The following is a 19,425-nucleotide window of genomic DNA, read 5'->3' as shown; positions in this document are numbered from 1 at the left end:
GACTAGGGTTCCGCACTGCTAGATGGCCCGGTTGGGTCAGGTAGATTTGCTGGCTCTTTGTAGGCCCATAAGTATTAAATACAAAACTTTTACTTTCTGGATACCCTAAAGTTCTTTGCCCACCCCACAAACTTTCGAAATAATCACTTTACATTCGTGGGAAAAGTGACTTCTGAATAACATATTTCGTAAGTATTTACAAATTTTTTTAAAACTTTCGAAACATAATTTTTGAAATGTATAAAATTTGTTCTGGAATAAATTCTCCAAAATGGAATTTTCGAAAAAAAACTCTTAGGAACTCATAACATATCTTCTGAAATGTGTTTTCCGGAATACATATACGAAATGTATTTCTAAAAAATCATTCAACAACACGGAATATGTTTCGGGAAAAAAAATTTCAGAAATGAGTTATTTTTAGCATTTTTTTCTCTCTCTTAGTGTTCTCTTTCTCTTATTATTTCTTTGCAACAGCAATGTGATAGTTAGAAATAATTAAGAGTCGGATCAAGTACAGATAATGTGTATTAAAAACTTGAATGTAAAAAATTATACTTATTATCCGTTTGTTATCTGATACCCGCATAAAAAAATCAATGGATTTTTTTCAATCCGCATGTACTCCTTGGAATGGTGATGCAGTGGTGTGGTGAAATGGTGAAGGATGTTTAAGTCTTTTCAGAATACTGTGGGGCTACAATCAGTAAATTGTGCTGGCTGCAACAAACAATAGTCTAGGTACAATGGATACATAGATAATTCTGTCTGGATCTTAAATAAAATGTAATAAAATTGAATTATAGCAAAATAAAATTAATAACACCATTGAAAAATGACTAATTTCATAAAAATATATTTTACTAATATTAGTAAATATCATTGATTAAGTTAAATATGGTTTTATTCTCTAAATTTGGATGTAAAATTAGAATTTGTTTTTATTTAAAATTTAGATAAATTTTGGTCTCCCAACTAAAAAAAAATTGTTATAATCTTCTTAATCTAATGATGTTAAATGAAATTTGAATTCGTAATCTAGTTTGAATAATTATTTACTTTCTAAAGTTTGAACTACAAAGTTTCCAACAAAAATGAATTTCAATTTCGTGTTAAAGTTTAGGAATTGAAATTAAATTTAATTATTATTGATTTATTAATTCGAGAATTTTTTTTTGTTGCATCTTGTATTTATAATTTTTTTTTTCGGTATTATGATACAGATAATTAGTTTTTGTTGTCTCTTATTCTATCTTGTTTTTCTTTCTTCTTTTTATTATGAACTTTATATTTTATAACAATTAGTAAGTAAAATGATTATAATAAAACATTATAATACTTAAATAAATTTGATTTAACTTTATATACTATTACTTAGTTGTTATTGTTTTGATAATTTTTCCAGTAATTTTTTTATATTGTTAGTAAAAGGAGAAGATGGACATCTTGTTTCAAATAAAGAGTTTTGATAAAGATGATTCATGAAGAAGTATTGAAGATTTAAAGAATGTTAGAATTCAAGAGATATATTGGAGATTTAAGAATTTAATTGTTCATGTCTTGTAATTTGTGTATTTTATTTATATTAGTAGGTCAAGAATCAATAGGCACAACTCAAGCATCAAAACATTCAAAAAGAAGTTTTATTTTTCATAAAAACCTTTGTGATAATAGATTATCAATCTATTATCCCAAATAATTTTAGATTCACCTAAAAGCATATGAAATAATCGATTATTATATTGAAAAATAATTCCTGAAATAGTTTTTGGAATAATCGTTTACCACTTATGTTAGTGGAACTTATGAATAAACTCTTGAGTTTTCTGACTTAATTTTCAAAATAAGGAACTATACATATTTTACCTAAACTTAATTTCAAAAAAGAACTTTTTACTCAAAGGTTTAAGATTTGTGTGCTAGAACTCTCAATGTTTGTGAAAAATGGGGTTTTAAAAATTTAGTGTGGATAGAGCGAAAACTTTCACTGAGTGTGTTAAGTGATTGAGTGTTGCTACTGTTGTTAGGAAAAATGTTCATCCTTTATGTCAAAGGATGTGTTGTTCATTATTTGTGTGTCAAAGAAGGTGTTTTCTAATCTTAACTTTGTTCTCTGCGATTATAAGTTGTTGGTTAGTTTTAGTGATTGGTTAAATAACAAACCAAGAGATTTTTTAGTACTATCGTGTGTCTTTTAATTTCTACTCAATTTTACTTACCAAGCAAATAATAATAACAAATAAAGAGAGTAAGGTTGAGAGAAATTTGCACAGATAATTTTATCCTGGTTCGGATTTTACCAATCCTACATCTAGTCGCTTATCTCAAAACAAGATAAACACTTCACTACTCACAAAACAATTACAAAATACAATCACAAATAAATAATTTATAAAAGTTTAGAAACCACCTCTCTTGATACCACAAGAGATGAACTTGCACCTCCTTTGAGTCTTCACAAAGGATGAACACCTCCTCCGAATACTTCACGAAGGATGAACTTCCTCTTCCGAACACCTCCTTAGACATACCAAGGATGAACCGGCTATTTCCTCTATCACCGTAGCAGCACTTCACCAGCTCCACAGACACGAGTTTCACAAGCCGAACAAGAACACAAGTCTCAATGATTTATGAGATATAGAGCACAAGGGAAGAGTTAAAATTCGAAAAGAAAGAAAATCAAAGATCTTCCTCACACTATAAATTTTATGGTTGCGGAGAAAGGGGGCACTTAAAAGCGGACTGCCCAAATCAAAAAAAGAATGAAGAAATAAAGAAAAAGAAAAACTTCAAGAAAAAGAAAGCCTACATCGCATGAGACGATGACAACGAAACAATTTCTGACTTGAGTGAATCTGATGAAGAAGCAAACATCTCTTTAGTGGTGAACGACGACGCTGGAAGCCAAGTAAGTACATCTAGCGATTCTGATAATTATAGTCAAATTAGTGAAGATGAACTGCATGAAACTTATGTTGCTTTAATAGTAGAATCTGAAAATTTAGATAAAGCTCATAACAAATTGAAAAAGGATTTCAAAAATATGTTAGCAAAATGATGAAGATGAAGTTTTGATGATGTCCAAATCAAGTCAAGATATATCAAGATTCATGAAGATCCTTTGAAGACTTGTTTTTGTTATAAAAAGCTTTTGTAATAATTATATTTTAAGGTTTAGAACTTAGATTTGTAGTAGGTTTTGATTCTTGTACTTTCGTACTTTGTATTTTCTGTTCAGAGTCAAAAACACACGGTTTTAATCGGTTAAATCAAGTATTAATCGATTAAAACGTTGCAGGTGCTGAAAACTCAACTAGCATGGAAATAATCGATTAATACCTATTTTAATCGATTAGTTAATCGATTAATCCTTAAAATAATCGATTAAAGATGATTGTTGGAGTTTTTTGACATTTGAAAACTAGCCGTTGTACTCCTTTTAATCGACTAACACTTGTATTAATCGATTAAAAGCGTTACATGGCTGGAAACGAAGAACGAAAGAGTATTTGCGTGAGTCTATAAATAGGCTCTCATTTTCCATCAACAGCAACTCTTCCCTAGTGTTCTAGATCTCAGAAATCATTGAGACTTGTGTGTTCTTGTTTGGCTTGTGAAACTCGTGTCTGTGGAGCTGGTGAAGTGCTACTACGGTGACAGAGGAAATAGCCGGTTCATCCTTGGTGTGTCTAAGGAGGTGTTCGGAAGAGGAAGTTCATCCTTCATGAAGTATTCGGAGGAGGTGTTCATCCTTTGTGAAGACTTAAAGGAGGTGCAGGTTCATCTCTTTTGGTATCAAGAGAGGTGGTTTCTAAACTTTTACAAATTGTTTCTTTGTGATTGTAATTTGTAATTGTTTTGTGAGTAGTGAAGTGTTTATCTTGTTTTGAGATAAGCGACTGGATGTAGGATTGGTAAAATCTGAACCAGGATAAAATTATCTGTGCAAATTTCTCTCAACCTTACTCTCTTTATTTGTTATTATTATTTGCTTGGTAAGTAAAAGTGAGTAGAAATTAAAAGGCACACGTACTAAAAATCCTCTTGGTTTGTTATTCCACACTAATCATTCCACTGCAGTCGATCTGACAAATCTCTCTTTAAAGATATTAACAATTAGTTGTAGAATCTTTTGAATGGGACCAGTATAAAAAATATTTGTAAAATGTGCGTTTATTAATAGATGTTTTATTTTACTGGTGAAAATTATTCATTATGGAAAGTTAGAATGCAGATCTTTATAAAATGAAAATGGAAAATATTTTAACAAAACAAAAATTTTTCACGTGAATAAAAATTAAGGATAAAAGAAATAAAAATATAACCTTTTTATATTACTTAATAAATTAAGAATTTATATTATTGGACTTTGGAAATTGAGAATCATATATTCTTATATAAAAGTATAAACAATAAATAAAAATATTAAAAAATATATAAATAATAAAATATAATATCTAAAAACTATTTAATTCATTTAAATTAATAATAAACTATTTCAACACAACAAATGAAAAAACATGTAATCAAGGTGGTCATATAATTATGAAATTAAAAACTAAAAAAGTTGTATATTAAGATTGTGATATAGTATATATATTTTTTAATTTTAATTACATTCGTGTAAAAAAAAATTCAAATGCCACGATTAGGATGTCATTTCATTTAAAAGATTAAATCCATATAATTTTTTAAGTTGAAAAACTAAATTAGAGTAAAATTTCAATTCAAATTTTTAATAAAAAATAAGACAGAAAACATTTAATTATATATAAAATAAAAATTTCAAAGTTATAAATTTATGAAATAACATGTATAACCCTTGATTGGACAAGATGACAACGTCTCATTAATAAAAAAAATAAACTACATAAACTAAGTATGAATGTTTTTAATATTTAATAGATTAAAAGAATTTAAAGATTCACTGAATATACCCAAATTGATCGGAATTTAAAACTCAATTCATTGGAAATATTTGCAGCTGTAGGAAAAGAATTTAACCATGTTTTAAACTTTTTAGATGTATAGGGTTCAGGGTGTATGTTCACTGGTGAGGTGCGGTACATCGGTCTCTATGGAAAGCCTTGTGGACTTTGGTAAGTGAGATGCTGGATTAATAATTTTTTTATATTTGTGCTTTTAAAAATAAGATTATACTTCAATTAGAAAAAAGATTGAACGATATACAAAAATGAAAAATATAATTACACTTTTGATTGGAATCTGGGTGTGGGGCGCAACTATTTTGCAATTGCAAATCATCAAGACATCATCGAGAAATTCCTTGTGGATAATAAAAGTTTGAACTTTCTGATTATTCATTTTTGTTCTACTTAAATCAGTTGCTCAATCATGTCACTTTTGTATGATTTTACAAAAGTCACATTTCTCGTAAAAAATAAATTAAAAGCTTTCCAACTGTTAATAAATTTTACCCGATTCATAGCCAAATTAGAAAATTTATTGGCAAAAAGGTTACGATATGAAAATAAAACAGAATATGTAAATCTAAATTCTCAAGTTTTTGATGAAAAAGGGCAATATTCATGAGCTAACTTGTGTTGATAATCCAGAATATAGATAGACAACCCGCCAAAATATCAGTTGAATGTAGAAAATAAAGGGCGACAACTATAATTAAAATTAGACGAAATTGAAAAACGATCGAAGGATATAAAATAAAGAGCATTTATTGATTGACTAATTTAACTGCAGAAGGCAATTACGATTGTTTACTGAAAAATACTACTAACAGAACTGTCATCATGAATACGCCAAATAGTTTCACCCAACAGGTTTGCTACAGTAAGAATAGTTAACTGAGGGAAATAGTTCTTCTCTGTAACGGGAATGGTGTTCGTAATAATCACCTCTTGAAATAAGCCACTGGACAGCCTCTCAATTGCGGGAGGGCTACGATCCAAATAAAACAAAACCACCATGATATGAATACTAGCTCATATAAAATACTGAACATGAATACCATAAGCAACACATAATGATGAAGATACAGCAGTAAAACATGCATACAGATTAATATATCCATAAGCTTATTAATGAAGACAGGTAAACGAATACCAATAATCTGATTAGCAATATTTATTACTTAATAATTAGCAACTAGAGATGAATTGAATAAATAGAATAAAGAACGAAGACATTTATAATTGAAGAGCAAAGTACTAAAAAAGGCATAATAATATGGCTTCAGATTTGGCAGTAAACTCGAGACTCGACTTCCATGGCTTCAATTATTAATTAAGGAGACAAAAAGACAAAGCAAAGAATAAAAATGTAGGGCAAACCGAAGGCAATACCTGAAAACAGCGTGAGTGCAGCACGCATACACTTCCCTAGCTCCCTCTTCATGTAACAGTGCCGCACCCTTAGCAATGGTCCCTTCCGTCCAAAACAATTAGAATCAGATACATACCAACAGATATAAATAATGAAAATAGCAAAAAGAAACTATTGCAACCATCATTTTTTCCTACTCGACAAGGAAGAAACACCAAAATACTCCTGAGAGAAATGCAAGCTGAAAACTTTTTAAACAGCAATCAGTCATCCTCCCAGGCAGGATGGCCTAAATACGACTGAATTCTTCCCCATCAATTACAGTAGTAAAATCATGTATTAAAGTTTTTGTTTAACCAATTTCTGGCCTCTATAACTAGATTCAGCATTTCCTCAAAGTAAGCAAAATGAAAATACTTTAGAAATACCAAAATATGCTAAAGAACATTGGAATCTGTTCATAAAATGTTCACTAAGATAGATAATATGACTTCAATCTTAAAATGCAGCCAGTCCATGAAAACACACTAAGCAAAATAGAAAACATGATGTCAGAGCCATAAAGTAGCATTACAGAGAATACACACATATCAATAAAGGATCTAGTACTTAAATGTGTATAAAAATTTAATTAAAAAATCCAGCTAAATATTTTGTTTAAATAGACTCTTTTAACCCAGCAAGTAACCACCATATGCAATAAAGAAGCACAGAAAAAAAGCATTATTTCTTTGCAAATTTGAAAATACGGCGTGGAAATTGACATACCAGCAGTGTCGATCATATCATCCACCATTACTGCAACCTTTCCTTTAACATCACCAATAAGGTTCATCACCTTCAGGGCAAACATAACACAGATGAATATACCTTCGGAGATCCATGTTGTTAACTTTACCTTGGCGCTGAGGATAATTAGTATACTATAGAAATAGCTAAACTCTGGGCACATCCAAAACTAACAATAAAAAACAAGAACTCTGGCAAATACCAATAAGATAGGCTACCGTTGCAGAATAACATGTCACCCAAATATCCAACATTTCAACCAACCACAGAAGATAGACTTCCAGGTACAATATCAGATGAAATTTAAATCAAAAATATGATAATGCGAATGTAACCATTTAATACACATCAAAAAGGCATTACCAATGGCCACATGTGTTGATTAACCAAAGTTATGCACAGGACAAATTTAATTCAGGAAAGAAAGTAATTATCGAAAATGAAATACCAAAGAAAACCCAATAATGTTTGTTTAAGAGTAGCTCCCTTACATAAATGGAAATTACAAAAAAAAATCCAGAACATTAAGGATAATGCACATATTTTGTCACAGTAATTACCTCAGCAACATTGTGCCCATGGCGCCTTTTATCTACAATAGCCAAAGGGGCATCAGATAATTTCTTTGCAAAAGCACGTGCTCTTGCAACACCACCAACATCAGGAGAAACAACCACCAAGTCACTTGAACTTATGGTCTTGCTGGCGAGATAATCAAGAATCACAGGCTAGTGGACATCATAAACAATAGTATAAGAAAACAAGTTGCAAAGAATGAAACGACAACCATTCAAAGCTTACTTACTTGACAATGAACGTGATCCACAGGAATATCAAAGTAACCCATGGACTGCCCTGAATGAAGGTCACAAGCAAGAACCCGGTCTGCCCCAGCTTTGGTAATAAGGTTTGCAACAAGTTTAGCAGCAATTGATTCACGCCCTTGAGTCTGTAAAAGAAATTAAAAAAAAAAAATCCTAGCTTTGAGTATAACATTGAGAACAGGGAACCACAAGAATATAACTTTGAAAAAAAAAATAACAAAGACAGCAACAAAATTTCATGGTACTGAAAACCCACTTAAGGTCCCAAAGGTATCATGGAAAGTCCATTCGAACACAGCACAACAAATAAGATGCCAAGTTTCCAAGAAGGGGCATCTTGGTTGATTTCTAGGTTGTCTTTGGATAGCTAACGGTTTGGTTAGCTCAAGGTTGAAGGGATAAGTGAACCAAAGGAGGTTTTGAGGCTTCTTGGAAGGTTCAAGGTGTAGTATGAAATAGAATGGGGGAATCAGCCAGAAACATAAAAATAGTCAAAAAATTTACAGAAAGGGAACAAAAGTGTACCAATGCAATAAACCAATGAGTCAGATAACCATGTCTACCACACTAAATCTCATATGTAGACCCTTCGTATAAATTTAAAATTACTGGTTGTAGAGGAAAATTAACTACACGCAAAAAGACTTGCCTTTCTATCAGCTCTAGCATATCCAAAGTATGGAATCACAGCAGTGATATTCTTGGCCGATGCTCTCCGACAAGCATCAATCATTATTTTAAGCTCCATGAGATTCTCATTTGCTGGAGGGCAGGTTGGCTGTATAAGGTATACATTGCAACCTCGAACACTCTCTTGTAACTGTACATATATTTCCCCATCAGCAAAACGCTTTATGGAAATCTGTCCCAGTTCCAGGCCCATGTAACGAGCGATTTCCTGATCAAACAAACACATTTAGAGGACAACAAAAGTCAGTTCAATAGAAACGCTAACTTTATTTTCTCACAAGCAACCAATACAACAGATAGCTAATAGACTCTGAATTCAATAAATAAGCTTTTTCAGCACTCGCCATGTTTATAACCACAAATTGATGCATACCACGGCGCTAGATGACACCATGGTACAATCTGATATCATTTTTCAAATATATTGATCATATGAATCATAAATAAAACTATGAATGTTCATGCAATCTAAAGCAGAAGTCAAAAAAATCAATCGGAAACCAAATATTGTCAGAAAAGTCTATAAAAGCTATTGCGTCAGTCAACAGTCATTGAATGATGAAAAAAATCTTAAACTTGCATGCATGTCATCGGGTCAAATCAAACTAGTCCCATAGTACCTGATTGTTCAGCGCGTTAATTTTCACTAAGACCATTCACTCAAAGAAATAGAAAATAACCTGAGAGAGTACAGGATTCGCGGTGCCAGAAAACAATTTCAACCGGTTACTGTTTCTGCTGACGGTTTTCTCTGCCCTCGCCGATTCTAAGAATTTCGGCAGCGTCCGCTCGTTGAGAACCGGAATGATCGGTTTCCCGTAGGGTAAATTGGACGAATCCGACATGTCACATTTCTGTCATTGAAACAAGAAGAACAGCATAATCGTGAGCAAATAATAATTAAAAAATGATATAACGAAAATAAAGAAGATGATTTTGTGATTACCACGCTGCAAGGCGCGAGGACTCGAGCGCGACAATTGTCGACGAAACTTAAGGTTGGAAGAGCGTGAGCATGGGAACTGCCGGTGAAGAGAGAAGAGGAAGAAGAAGAGAAGGTCATGGTGGAAGAAGAAGAAGATGGAAGGAGGGAGGTTGCCATGAAGCGGAGTAACTAACGGGTTAGGGTTTGTAGAGTATCTTCTTCTCTGTAAGAGAGAGAAGAGAGGGTTTGGATTGGAGCAGAGCGGAGCGAATTTCGAGCTCGTTACCAGTGGTGGCGGGTCTTCGAATTTTCCACGAGATTCGGCTTTTTATGTGTTCGCGGCTGGATGTCACCGCGCGACGTCGTTTTACCATAATAAAATAATATTAATCAATCCGGAAATAAATACAACTAAATAAGAAATCATTTAATTCAAATTCTGCTGTACTCAGTCTGTGGATGTAATCAAGATTTAGGTTCAGGTACCGTGTATGTCTTTAAGATAAAAAAACATTTATTTAAAAGAGTACTTTAAAGGAATTTCATAGGCTAGCCTCTTCACCCTTTTGAAACATTTTAAATTTACTTCAAAAGATTATTATAGGTGACAAAATATTTTTCTCAATATTTAATGTAATTGTTTATTTATTATTGTAATTCACATGCATTTTAAAGACATTTTTAATTGAATAATACTAAAACAATATTTATAGTGACAAATAAGAATATAACATCATATCATACCATCTCTTTTGACTAAGATAAGTTTTAATTTATAAGAAAAAATTCTTGACTTGGAAAAAATTCATTGAAAAAAACGAGAAAAATATGAAAAGGAATTTGTCTTTTGGAAGTCGTGATTTGGTGGAGTTTGTATAATGCCAAAGGAAGGCGTTGTGTTTGGATTAGGACATATGAAGGTTTGTGTTAGTCAAAATCTTAGCTAAAAAAAGTGTGTTCTTGATAACGAAATTGAGACCCTATTCGCCACTACTTTTGCATCGGTGCATGCCAATCCTTTTTTTATATCAACATGAATATTTTTTTTTTACCAAGCTTTGGGTGGAACAAAATTATATCCGAAATCTGATTCTCACAAATTTATAATTTTACAGTAATTTAAGTATTATTAGAAACATTGACACAATTTTTAGAAATCAAAGCATAACTTATTATCACTTTAATTTTTTAATAAAACAGTATGGTATTTTTTTAGCAAACATTATTTTTTGGTAAAATTGTGTGTCTCATCTTGCATGTAAAAATGTCTTTACCAAAATTTAGCTCAAGATGGTTAATGGAATTTTTTTTTCAGCAATTAGTATCTTTAAATAAGTAAATCAAGTATGAAAAATATAATTGAGAATTTTGAAAAACAAAAAATTTCAGATCTTCCTAATACCCATAATTTAAATTAGAATATATTAACACTGTTCATTCATTGTGTGTGAAACACATAGTTAGTATCGTTCCACCTATGAGACGATAGTGCAATTTTGTTCCATTCCCCACTGTCCAAAACAATGCGTATGATGAAAAATATTAATAAAAAACAATTTAGTTAACAATTTTAAAGAATTAAAATATTTTTGTCCTTTATCAAGGTTAATATCTCATCTCTCTCTCAGTTATCTATGCGTGTACCTGCCAGTGTAGCTTTAAATATAATTGTATAAAATTAAATTACAATACAATCTTATGCGGGTTGAAAGAAAAATATTATTAACAGAAACAGTATTATTATTTAATACCATGTTTTTAAATGTAATATTTTTATTCTATTAATTAAATATAATGTATGTAATGTGCATTTGTTTCAAAACTTTGCATGTTTTATTTTTAAAAATTACAAAAACTATTATCATATTTTATTTTTAATAGATAAAAATTATAATATTACTAAAACATTTAAATTTTTAATTCTTAATTTTTTTATATTCTAAATACATGTTTAAGCTTCATTAATTATTATATAAATCTATTAAAAAATAAAATTAATATGCAATTAATTAATTATATAATAATTTTATTTATTTTCTTTAAAAATAGTGTGACAATTATCAAGTCTTCTATTATGTTAAATTTTAATCATTAACTATAATATTTTTATTATAAAAAATACATTAAACTTATTTTTTAACCTTTATTTTAATTCTTTTTAGAAAATAATACCAAGTCTTTCAAGTTTATCTTAAATGTTTAACATTTTTTATACAGCCCAATTTTATGCTAATTTATTTTTTAATTTATTTATTTATTTTATATGTGAGTGTTCGTAATATATATATATATATATATATATATATATATATATATATATATATATATATATATGAATATGAATATGAATATGAATATGAATATGAATGCATATACGTGCATACGTTATGTATGTGTTTATGCATGTCCACGAGACTAATACTTTTTTAATTTTATTTCTCAACTCATGTATTAGTATTTATTATGGTAAATATTTTAAATTTTAATTAAATATATCAAATTATGTTAGACATATATTACATAATTTTATTTATTTCGTAACATAAATCAAGTTAATCAGTCATGAGACTATTTACAAGGGTTTTGTTGGATTAATGATGAAGTTTATTTTTACAAAAGTGTTACATTATGTTTGTTTGAATGGTATTTTTTAGTCAAACGAGTCAAACGTTTACGTATTTGAATTTTGTGATTTATGGAGATTTAACAGGATGAATTTGTGATATTGAAGGATGATTTTCTAGTGTGAGTGAAGAAAAAAAAAATGAGAAAGTCACCTTATTCAATGTTAAATTATATGAATGTCTTTTCACATTTTTACTCTATGATTGTTGAGAGAGTGAGTCAATCAAGCTCTTCCACCAAGTAAAGCGTGTGTTTTTTATGATGAAATTGTTAATGTTTTTTCTTGAATGAATAGGCTCTTAGATTAGGTTAGACACCATAAAAATTCCATCTAAAATAGGTTTTGTATTGATTATAATGGTTTATCCAAACTTAGGATTAAAATTGTACAAGTATGGATTTGTTTCACTATTTTGATCAATTAAGAACATTCGTTAATTAATTAAAGTTGTGTACAAATTTTAATCGATTAAAATAATAATATAATTAATTAAAATAGGTCTAAAGCACATCAGGAATTTGTTCTCTAATTTGATCGATTATGAAAATAATATAATCGATTAAATATATCAGTTTTATGCCTAGGCTATATATGTGTATTCTAATTCCTTTTCAGGTACGAAAAAACATTCTGAATTTTGATTAAATTGAAACAAAAACACAGTTTTGAGTTGTCTTGGAGCAATATTGGAGGCATCAACCATTGTTTGAAGGAATTCAAGGTCTTTGAAGTCTAAGGGTGTAAGAAAGATCAGCTAAGAGAACTGCATTGCTTTTCTTTCTAAAATTTGCACTTGTGGTGCACAAAGTTCTGTTATCCTTGTGCATTATTTGTATTAGTCTTAGCTAAGTAGAAAAGACTTTTAAAGAGTGTGTGTGTATATCCTCTTTAGTTTGGTGTTTTTGTTGTCTTTGAGAGTGGTGAGAATATACTGAGTGTGTCTTGTATTATTGACTATCAAAGTTAGTGAAATCCCTTCAACTAAGGTTGTTGGGGGAGGATGTAGACTCGTTTAGAGTTGAACTAGTATAAATCTTGTTGTGTTTTTTGCTTTATCCTTATTAATTTATTTGATGATTAAAGTTCTTTTGAAAACAACATCAAACGCCTAAAAGATTTAAAAGAACATTAAAATTTGTTGTCAAACCAATTCACTTCCCCCTACTAGGTTGAGATATAGTGTCTTTCAAGTTAACAATAGTCCTTGTCATTCTAGGTGGTGGTGCTTGTTGTTAGTGATGATGTTGTTGGACCTCGTTTCATTCTAATTGTGGTTCTATTTTAGTTTGGTGTTATTGGTCCTTGAGATGGTAGGGTGGGCAAAAAATTCAATTTTCTCAATCTGATCCATTTTTTCTACAATCCAATATGTTTTATTAAAAATATATTCCATTTAAAAACCATTTTATTCTATTTGGATTTCAAAATGATTTATATTTTATAATTTTCTTGGATTGGATATTCATTATTTGAATCCATATTTTGAAATGTGGGAAATATAAATATTCAATCCAAATTTTCAATCTAAATCTTTTGTTGGGTACTTTCAAAGTCGAGATGTGTTATCCTAAAACAAAAGTCGAGACGAGTCATTATGGGCCAAAGGTCGAGATAACTTGGTTTGGACACAAAAACAAATTAAATTGACATAGGTTAAAGGTCAAGTCGAACTGGCTCAAACACAAGTTTGAACTTAGATTTGGACTGAAGATCGAAACGGGGTAACCTAAATTGAAGGTTGAAACAGGTCGGTTTAACCCAATGGTCAACTTTTGCAAGTCTGGGTTGAAGGTCGAGATGGGTTGGTCTGGATTGATGATCGAACCTAACCAACTCGGGGCGAAGGTCGAGATGGGTTAGTTCAAGTTGATAATTAGGTCCAACTTGACATAAGACAAAGGTCTAGTCGTGTCGACACAGGCCAAAAGTCGACCAAGTCGACCCTAATCAAAATTTAGCAAAATTTCGGAAAGATGGCACCAAATTTCAGCCTAGTCGGGACGATTGAAATTTGGCTTAATTATGCCAAGAGAGAAATGACCAAAATTTGGACGAATTTGACCAACTTGGCCTCGAGTGAAATTTAGTTGAGCTCGACCAAGTCGACCCTTGCCAATATTTGGTCATATTTGGTCGAGTCATATCCAATTGAAATTTGGACAAGTTAGCCTCGACTAAAATTCAATTCAATTTGGTCAATATAACCCCTACCAATATTTGGTTGAATTTGGCCAAGTGAGTCTTTACCGAAATTTGCCCATATTCGAATGAATCAACCCCAATCAAAATTTTGTCGAGTCAGTCCCGATCAATATTTGGTTTAATTCGGCTAAGTCGGTCCTACCTGAAAATTTGTTCTATTTTGTTTAATCGTTCTCGAACGAAATTTGGCTGAGTTGTGCTCGACCAAAATTCAATCAAATTCGTCTGAGTTGGCCCTAACTGAAATTTGTTCGAATTTGGCTAGGTCTACCTTGAATGAATGTCAAACAAGTTGGCTTGACCAATATTTGGTCAAATTCGACCTAGTTAGCTATGACAAAAAAAGTTTTGAGACATTGATCCTAGGTCGAAAGTCGAGACAACTTGACCTAGATCGAAGGTGAGATGGTATGGTTTATACTAAGGGTCAAAGGTGAGAAGGTCTGGCTTGGATTAAGGGTCGAAGGTGAGACAATTAGACATGGAATAACAAACGAAAAGAGCTAAGAACGATGAAACTCATAAGATCTGACCAGAGTGACACAAGACGAGATCAATAACATTAGTTACATGTGTGGCAAACATTTCTTAGCTGCATGTGCATATCGAGTTCTCCAACTACCTACATATAATCTAAAGCTCACATGTTGCAACAAGCTTTGGGGTTCTTTGTTATCCATAAGGTCCAAAGTTTATTAGTGATATGTGTGGCTAATATTCTTTAGGATCCGTTGAAATTAGAGTCCAACATTATATGTTTGACAAAAGTTTTTATCTCTTGTTTAAATGAAGTCTTAATTTCCTTTAAGTCTTAAGAGTATGATATATTAATTTATGTATGTTAGGAGGAGAAATCTTATGAAATGAATTGATAATGTTGTTCATGATTCAAAAAAGAGATAATTTTGATTCAATAAGAATTAAGTGTTAGTTCAAGAAAGTCATTTGAGTTGTTAAGTGAAATATTTTTGAAGCTACTTTGATAAGTGTTTAATTCAATACATTCCCTCAACAAACATAGATACATAGATACGTATAAGTAAATATTTCACCTAAGTTGTTTGAGTGAGAGTCATGTGTAGAAATTATGCATTATATGATTTGATTATATATTTACTTTCACTTATGCTTTGATTATGTATTTACTTTAACTTAATTGAATTATGATATTCATGTTTATATGTAATATATAAATTAAAGTTGTGAATTTGGAACAATTATTTAATATATAAAAAAATCTTGAGATCACTAAAAACTTAAGTTAGATAAACTAAGATAAGAAACCAAAAGATTTATTGTACATTTAAACGTTATGCATCACAAATGTTGAATGCTTTAAATTGTGAATCACAAATGTTAAATGCTTTAAATTTCCTCTGTATTATTGAGTCAAAATGTGAGATATTTATATGAGAAAGATATTAGTTCTTTATAAGATTTAATACACATTTTCTTGAAGACAAGCAAGTGTTTCCTTAAAAAATATCCTTAGCATTAGAATCCATGTATAATATGAGTAAATATATTAGTATGTAGTGCATGTATTTGATGAATGACTAGAGATTACAATGGTTACTTCATTTTGTTTTTGTTCAAATGTTTTACTATAAACTGTGGTATGATAACATTTTTCTTTCAAAAACTTATCCTCGTGTCTTTGTCCACTATGAACATATCATATATATATATATATATATATATATATATATATATAACATTGAAAGGTCTGTGTTAATAGAATATTGAATTAAAATTCAATATAAGAAGGTGATTTTTTTTCAAAATCTAAATGTGTAAAACAAAATAATAATAACGTCAAACGCTATTGAAAATTAATTAATAATAATAATAACAGTAACATTAATAATAATAATTAATTATTATTATTATTATAAAATAATGATAGTAATAATAAGACTAAACTAATAATATTAATAACAATAACAATTACATTTTATTTTATATTAGTTTTACCCATGACAATTTTATTTATTAAAACACTTTTTCTATACATGACATCATAAAATCATTCACAAACTTGACAAATTTTTATCATAAATTCATTTATTTTAACATTTATATTCCTTAAACAAACAACCCAACATTCCTTCTCTATTCTCTCAAATCACTTTAACTCACTCTTCCTCAATTTTTTAGTTGGAAGGAAACATCTAAGAAAAGTAAATAGATGAAAATTGAAAGGACTTGAGAATAAAATTTGTCTTGCTTGTTTTAAATTTAAAGTTTTAAATGTGAAAATGAAGAGATTTTAAGATAAAACTTGTGAAAGTTTATAAATGATTTGATTAATATATAATTGATAATAAAAAGATTTTATTAAATTAAAATGTAAACTTATACTTTTTTATCCTTATGTTTATGTTTAATAAAAAATAAAATACATTAACTTAAAGTCAATTTTAAATAAAATCTGGATGTTTATTTTTTTAAATATTTAATAGATGTAATTAATTTAAAATATAATTTGATTGGTCAGAAATCATTTTAATTTAATATAACATGATAAATAATTAATATTATTATTAAATAGTTATTATTTTATTATAGCTATTATTTTATATAATAGGTTAAAAAGTATGGAGTGCATGCAAATCACACTCTACAGACACGTGGAAAAAGATTTAAAAATAATATTAGACTTAAAAATCACTTTATATACCCTTGAATCTTCACCTTCTCCCCTTCCATCCTCAAATCTCTGTTCTCACATCCAAGTGAATAAGTTGAAGAAAACAACATTCATCTACTTCTTTTTTTCATCTTTATTTTGTTTGTATGTCTTAAAGATTCATCTATCTTTTTCTTTCTTCATCTTTGTTTGTACATCTTTAAAATCAAACACAACGCCACAGAAAATGATAAACAATATAATTATTAAACGAAAACATAGTATATAATAAAGTATTTTGAACTAGATAAGAAAGTGTTTTATAAATATTTTCAAATAAAATTATGTTAAGCATTATTATAAATTTAAGCATGTCAATTATGTTGATATTTCAAAGTTTATTAATCGTGTATCATATTTAATAAAATATTTTAATGAATTTTTTTTAATAAATTTAATTTTTAAATATTATCCATCAAATATTGTATATTTTTTATCTTAATAAAATTTTTGCACATATTAAGAAAATATTATTTATAATATATTTTAAAATATGATTAAATATGTTTTTAGTTTTTATATTTTAACAAATTAGAAATTATCTTTAATCAAAATTTTAATAATTTTGTTTTTCAAATTTTAAATAAATATAATTATTTTAATTTAATTACTTTAAACTTTTATATGTCAGACAATCTTATATTTGAGTTATTTACATATTTCAATTTCAATATAAATTAGAAAACATGTTTAATATGTAAAAGAATTAAAATAATTAAATTGAAAAAATTATATTTATTTATTTTAAAAGTTTGAAAAGAAAAATATACTAAAATTATGTATAATTGCAAAATTTAATTTTATATCAAAATTATTCATTAACTACAAACATATTTATCATTTAAAATAGTTAAATTTTTCACATATAGAGAACATTTATATATGTATACACAAACTTTCGGATAGAATTTAAACAAATGTGTGCACCACCATGGTATAATAACTTTGAATAACATGAAATATTTAATAATCAATCTACGTCAAATGAAGAATAACTTAAGTCACGCTCTTTGCATCATCCAATTGAATACCATTTTAAAAATACAACTTACTCAAATATTATAATTTAGGTAATTTACACCAGAATTCTTATAGATATCTAGGACATTTTTAATTTAATATAATTCTATAATGTAATAATTGTAATGGCTAAATAAGATACTCAAATACTACAAACTTTTAACAATAAGATATTAACATGTATATGTGGCCGCCGCGTCACTTCAAATATGTTATTTTCCATGTATATCATTTCATTTAATATAAAGATGACATATAGAGTATTCAATTAAATGATAATGACTTTATATTACAAAAGAACACATAAATAAAAGAAAAATGGCTTTTTAAATGTTCTAAGTAACATTATCACCATTATAAATGTACATGTGATGTGATGTTGGACAAATAGATTGCATAATATAGTTTTACTGAGAAACAAAATAGCTCTGTAATTAAAATTATTTCTCTATAATTATCACATCATATATTTTTTCTTTTTCTAAATGTTTAAGAGGTTTTCATTGTCTATGCATAGATCTAGCATCTTTTATTTTATTTTTATAACTTAATGTAAAAGCATTTAAATGGTATTTTAAATTTATAATCAACAATTTAACTTGATATATGTGCGTGTGTGGGTGTGTGGGTGTGTGAATATCAGTCTTAAAACTCTTTATTGATCAATACATTCTCATTAAGCTTTGAATGTATCACTTGGATAGAAAAAATCTTTCTTTTGAATGACATGACAATATGACAATTTCATAACATTAGCTTTATATTTAAGAAGACTGTCTTAGTGACGTTCCACTATTCTACATAGTATGCTTGATCAAATGTATAAACTATATTGATCATCGAATCATTTTGATATGTGATGAACTAATCTTTAATTTTTGAAATTAAATAATAATTATTGATATGATTTTTGTAAAGAATAGTCATTGAAAAAATAATTCTATATTGTATAAATATAAAAGGATGATTTAATTATAATATCTATAAATGATATATAATATATAGATGATATGTCCAAACTTTGATTAATGATCTAAATTACATAAATAAAACATATTACAAAGTTACGAATTAACTAAAATTTTTGTTCAGTTTATAAAATCTCCGTACTTTTTGTTTAAAGTTATTAAAGTCGTTGTCAATAATACTGTGATTATCAAAATGATTTGGATGATGAAAAATCACAGTAAATTTGAAGTTTTGTTGATGGCATACCCCATAGTTATAGTCAAACATCTAAAAAAATAGTTGAAGTCATCCATGAAGATAATATAAACTTTACCTTTTGGGTCACCTTTGGAGTCATAATAGAACATAACTTGTAGTAGTATAAACTTCTTTAGGCCATGTATTTTGA

At 28.8% G+C, this 19,425-nt stretch overlaps 1 protein-coding gene across 1 annotated transcript; it reads right to left on the bottom strand.

Moving 5' to 3' along the window:
- Nucleotides 1–5,678: 5,678 nt before the first annotated feature.
- LOC124836360 (Phosphoribosyltransferase family protein) lies at nucleotides 5,679–9,849 on the bottom strand. Its single transcript, XM_047311514.2, has 8 exons — nucleotides 9,553–9,849; nucleotides 9,287–9,460; nucleotides 8,566–8,814; nucleotides 7,898–8,041; nucleotides 7,653–7,820; nucleotides 7,072–7,141; nucleotides 6,324–6,405; nucleotides 5,679–5,919 (listed from the first exon to the last, which is right to left on the bottom strand). The coding sequence occupies exons 1-8, from the start codon at nucleotides 9,706–9,708 to the stop codon at nucleotides 5,739–5,741; spliced, it is 1,224 nt and encodes a 407-aa protein (XP_047167470.1). The 5' UTR covers nucleotides 9,709–9,849; the 3' UTR covers nucleotides 5,679–5,738.
- Nucleotides 9,850–19,425: the final 9,576 nt, after the last annotated feature.

The sequence above is a fragment of the Vigna umbellata genome, chromosome 1 (assembly GCF_029865625.1).
Source record: "Vigna umbellata cultivar VRB3 chromosome 1, Vumbellata_1.0, whole genome shotgun sequence".
Taxonomy (NCBI): Eukaryota; Viridiplantae; Streptophyta; class Magnoliopsida; order Fabales; family Fabaceae; genus Vigna; species Vigna umbellata.
This window is presented reverse-complemented; position numbering and strand designations above follow the sequence as displayed.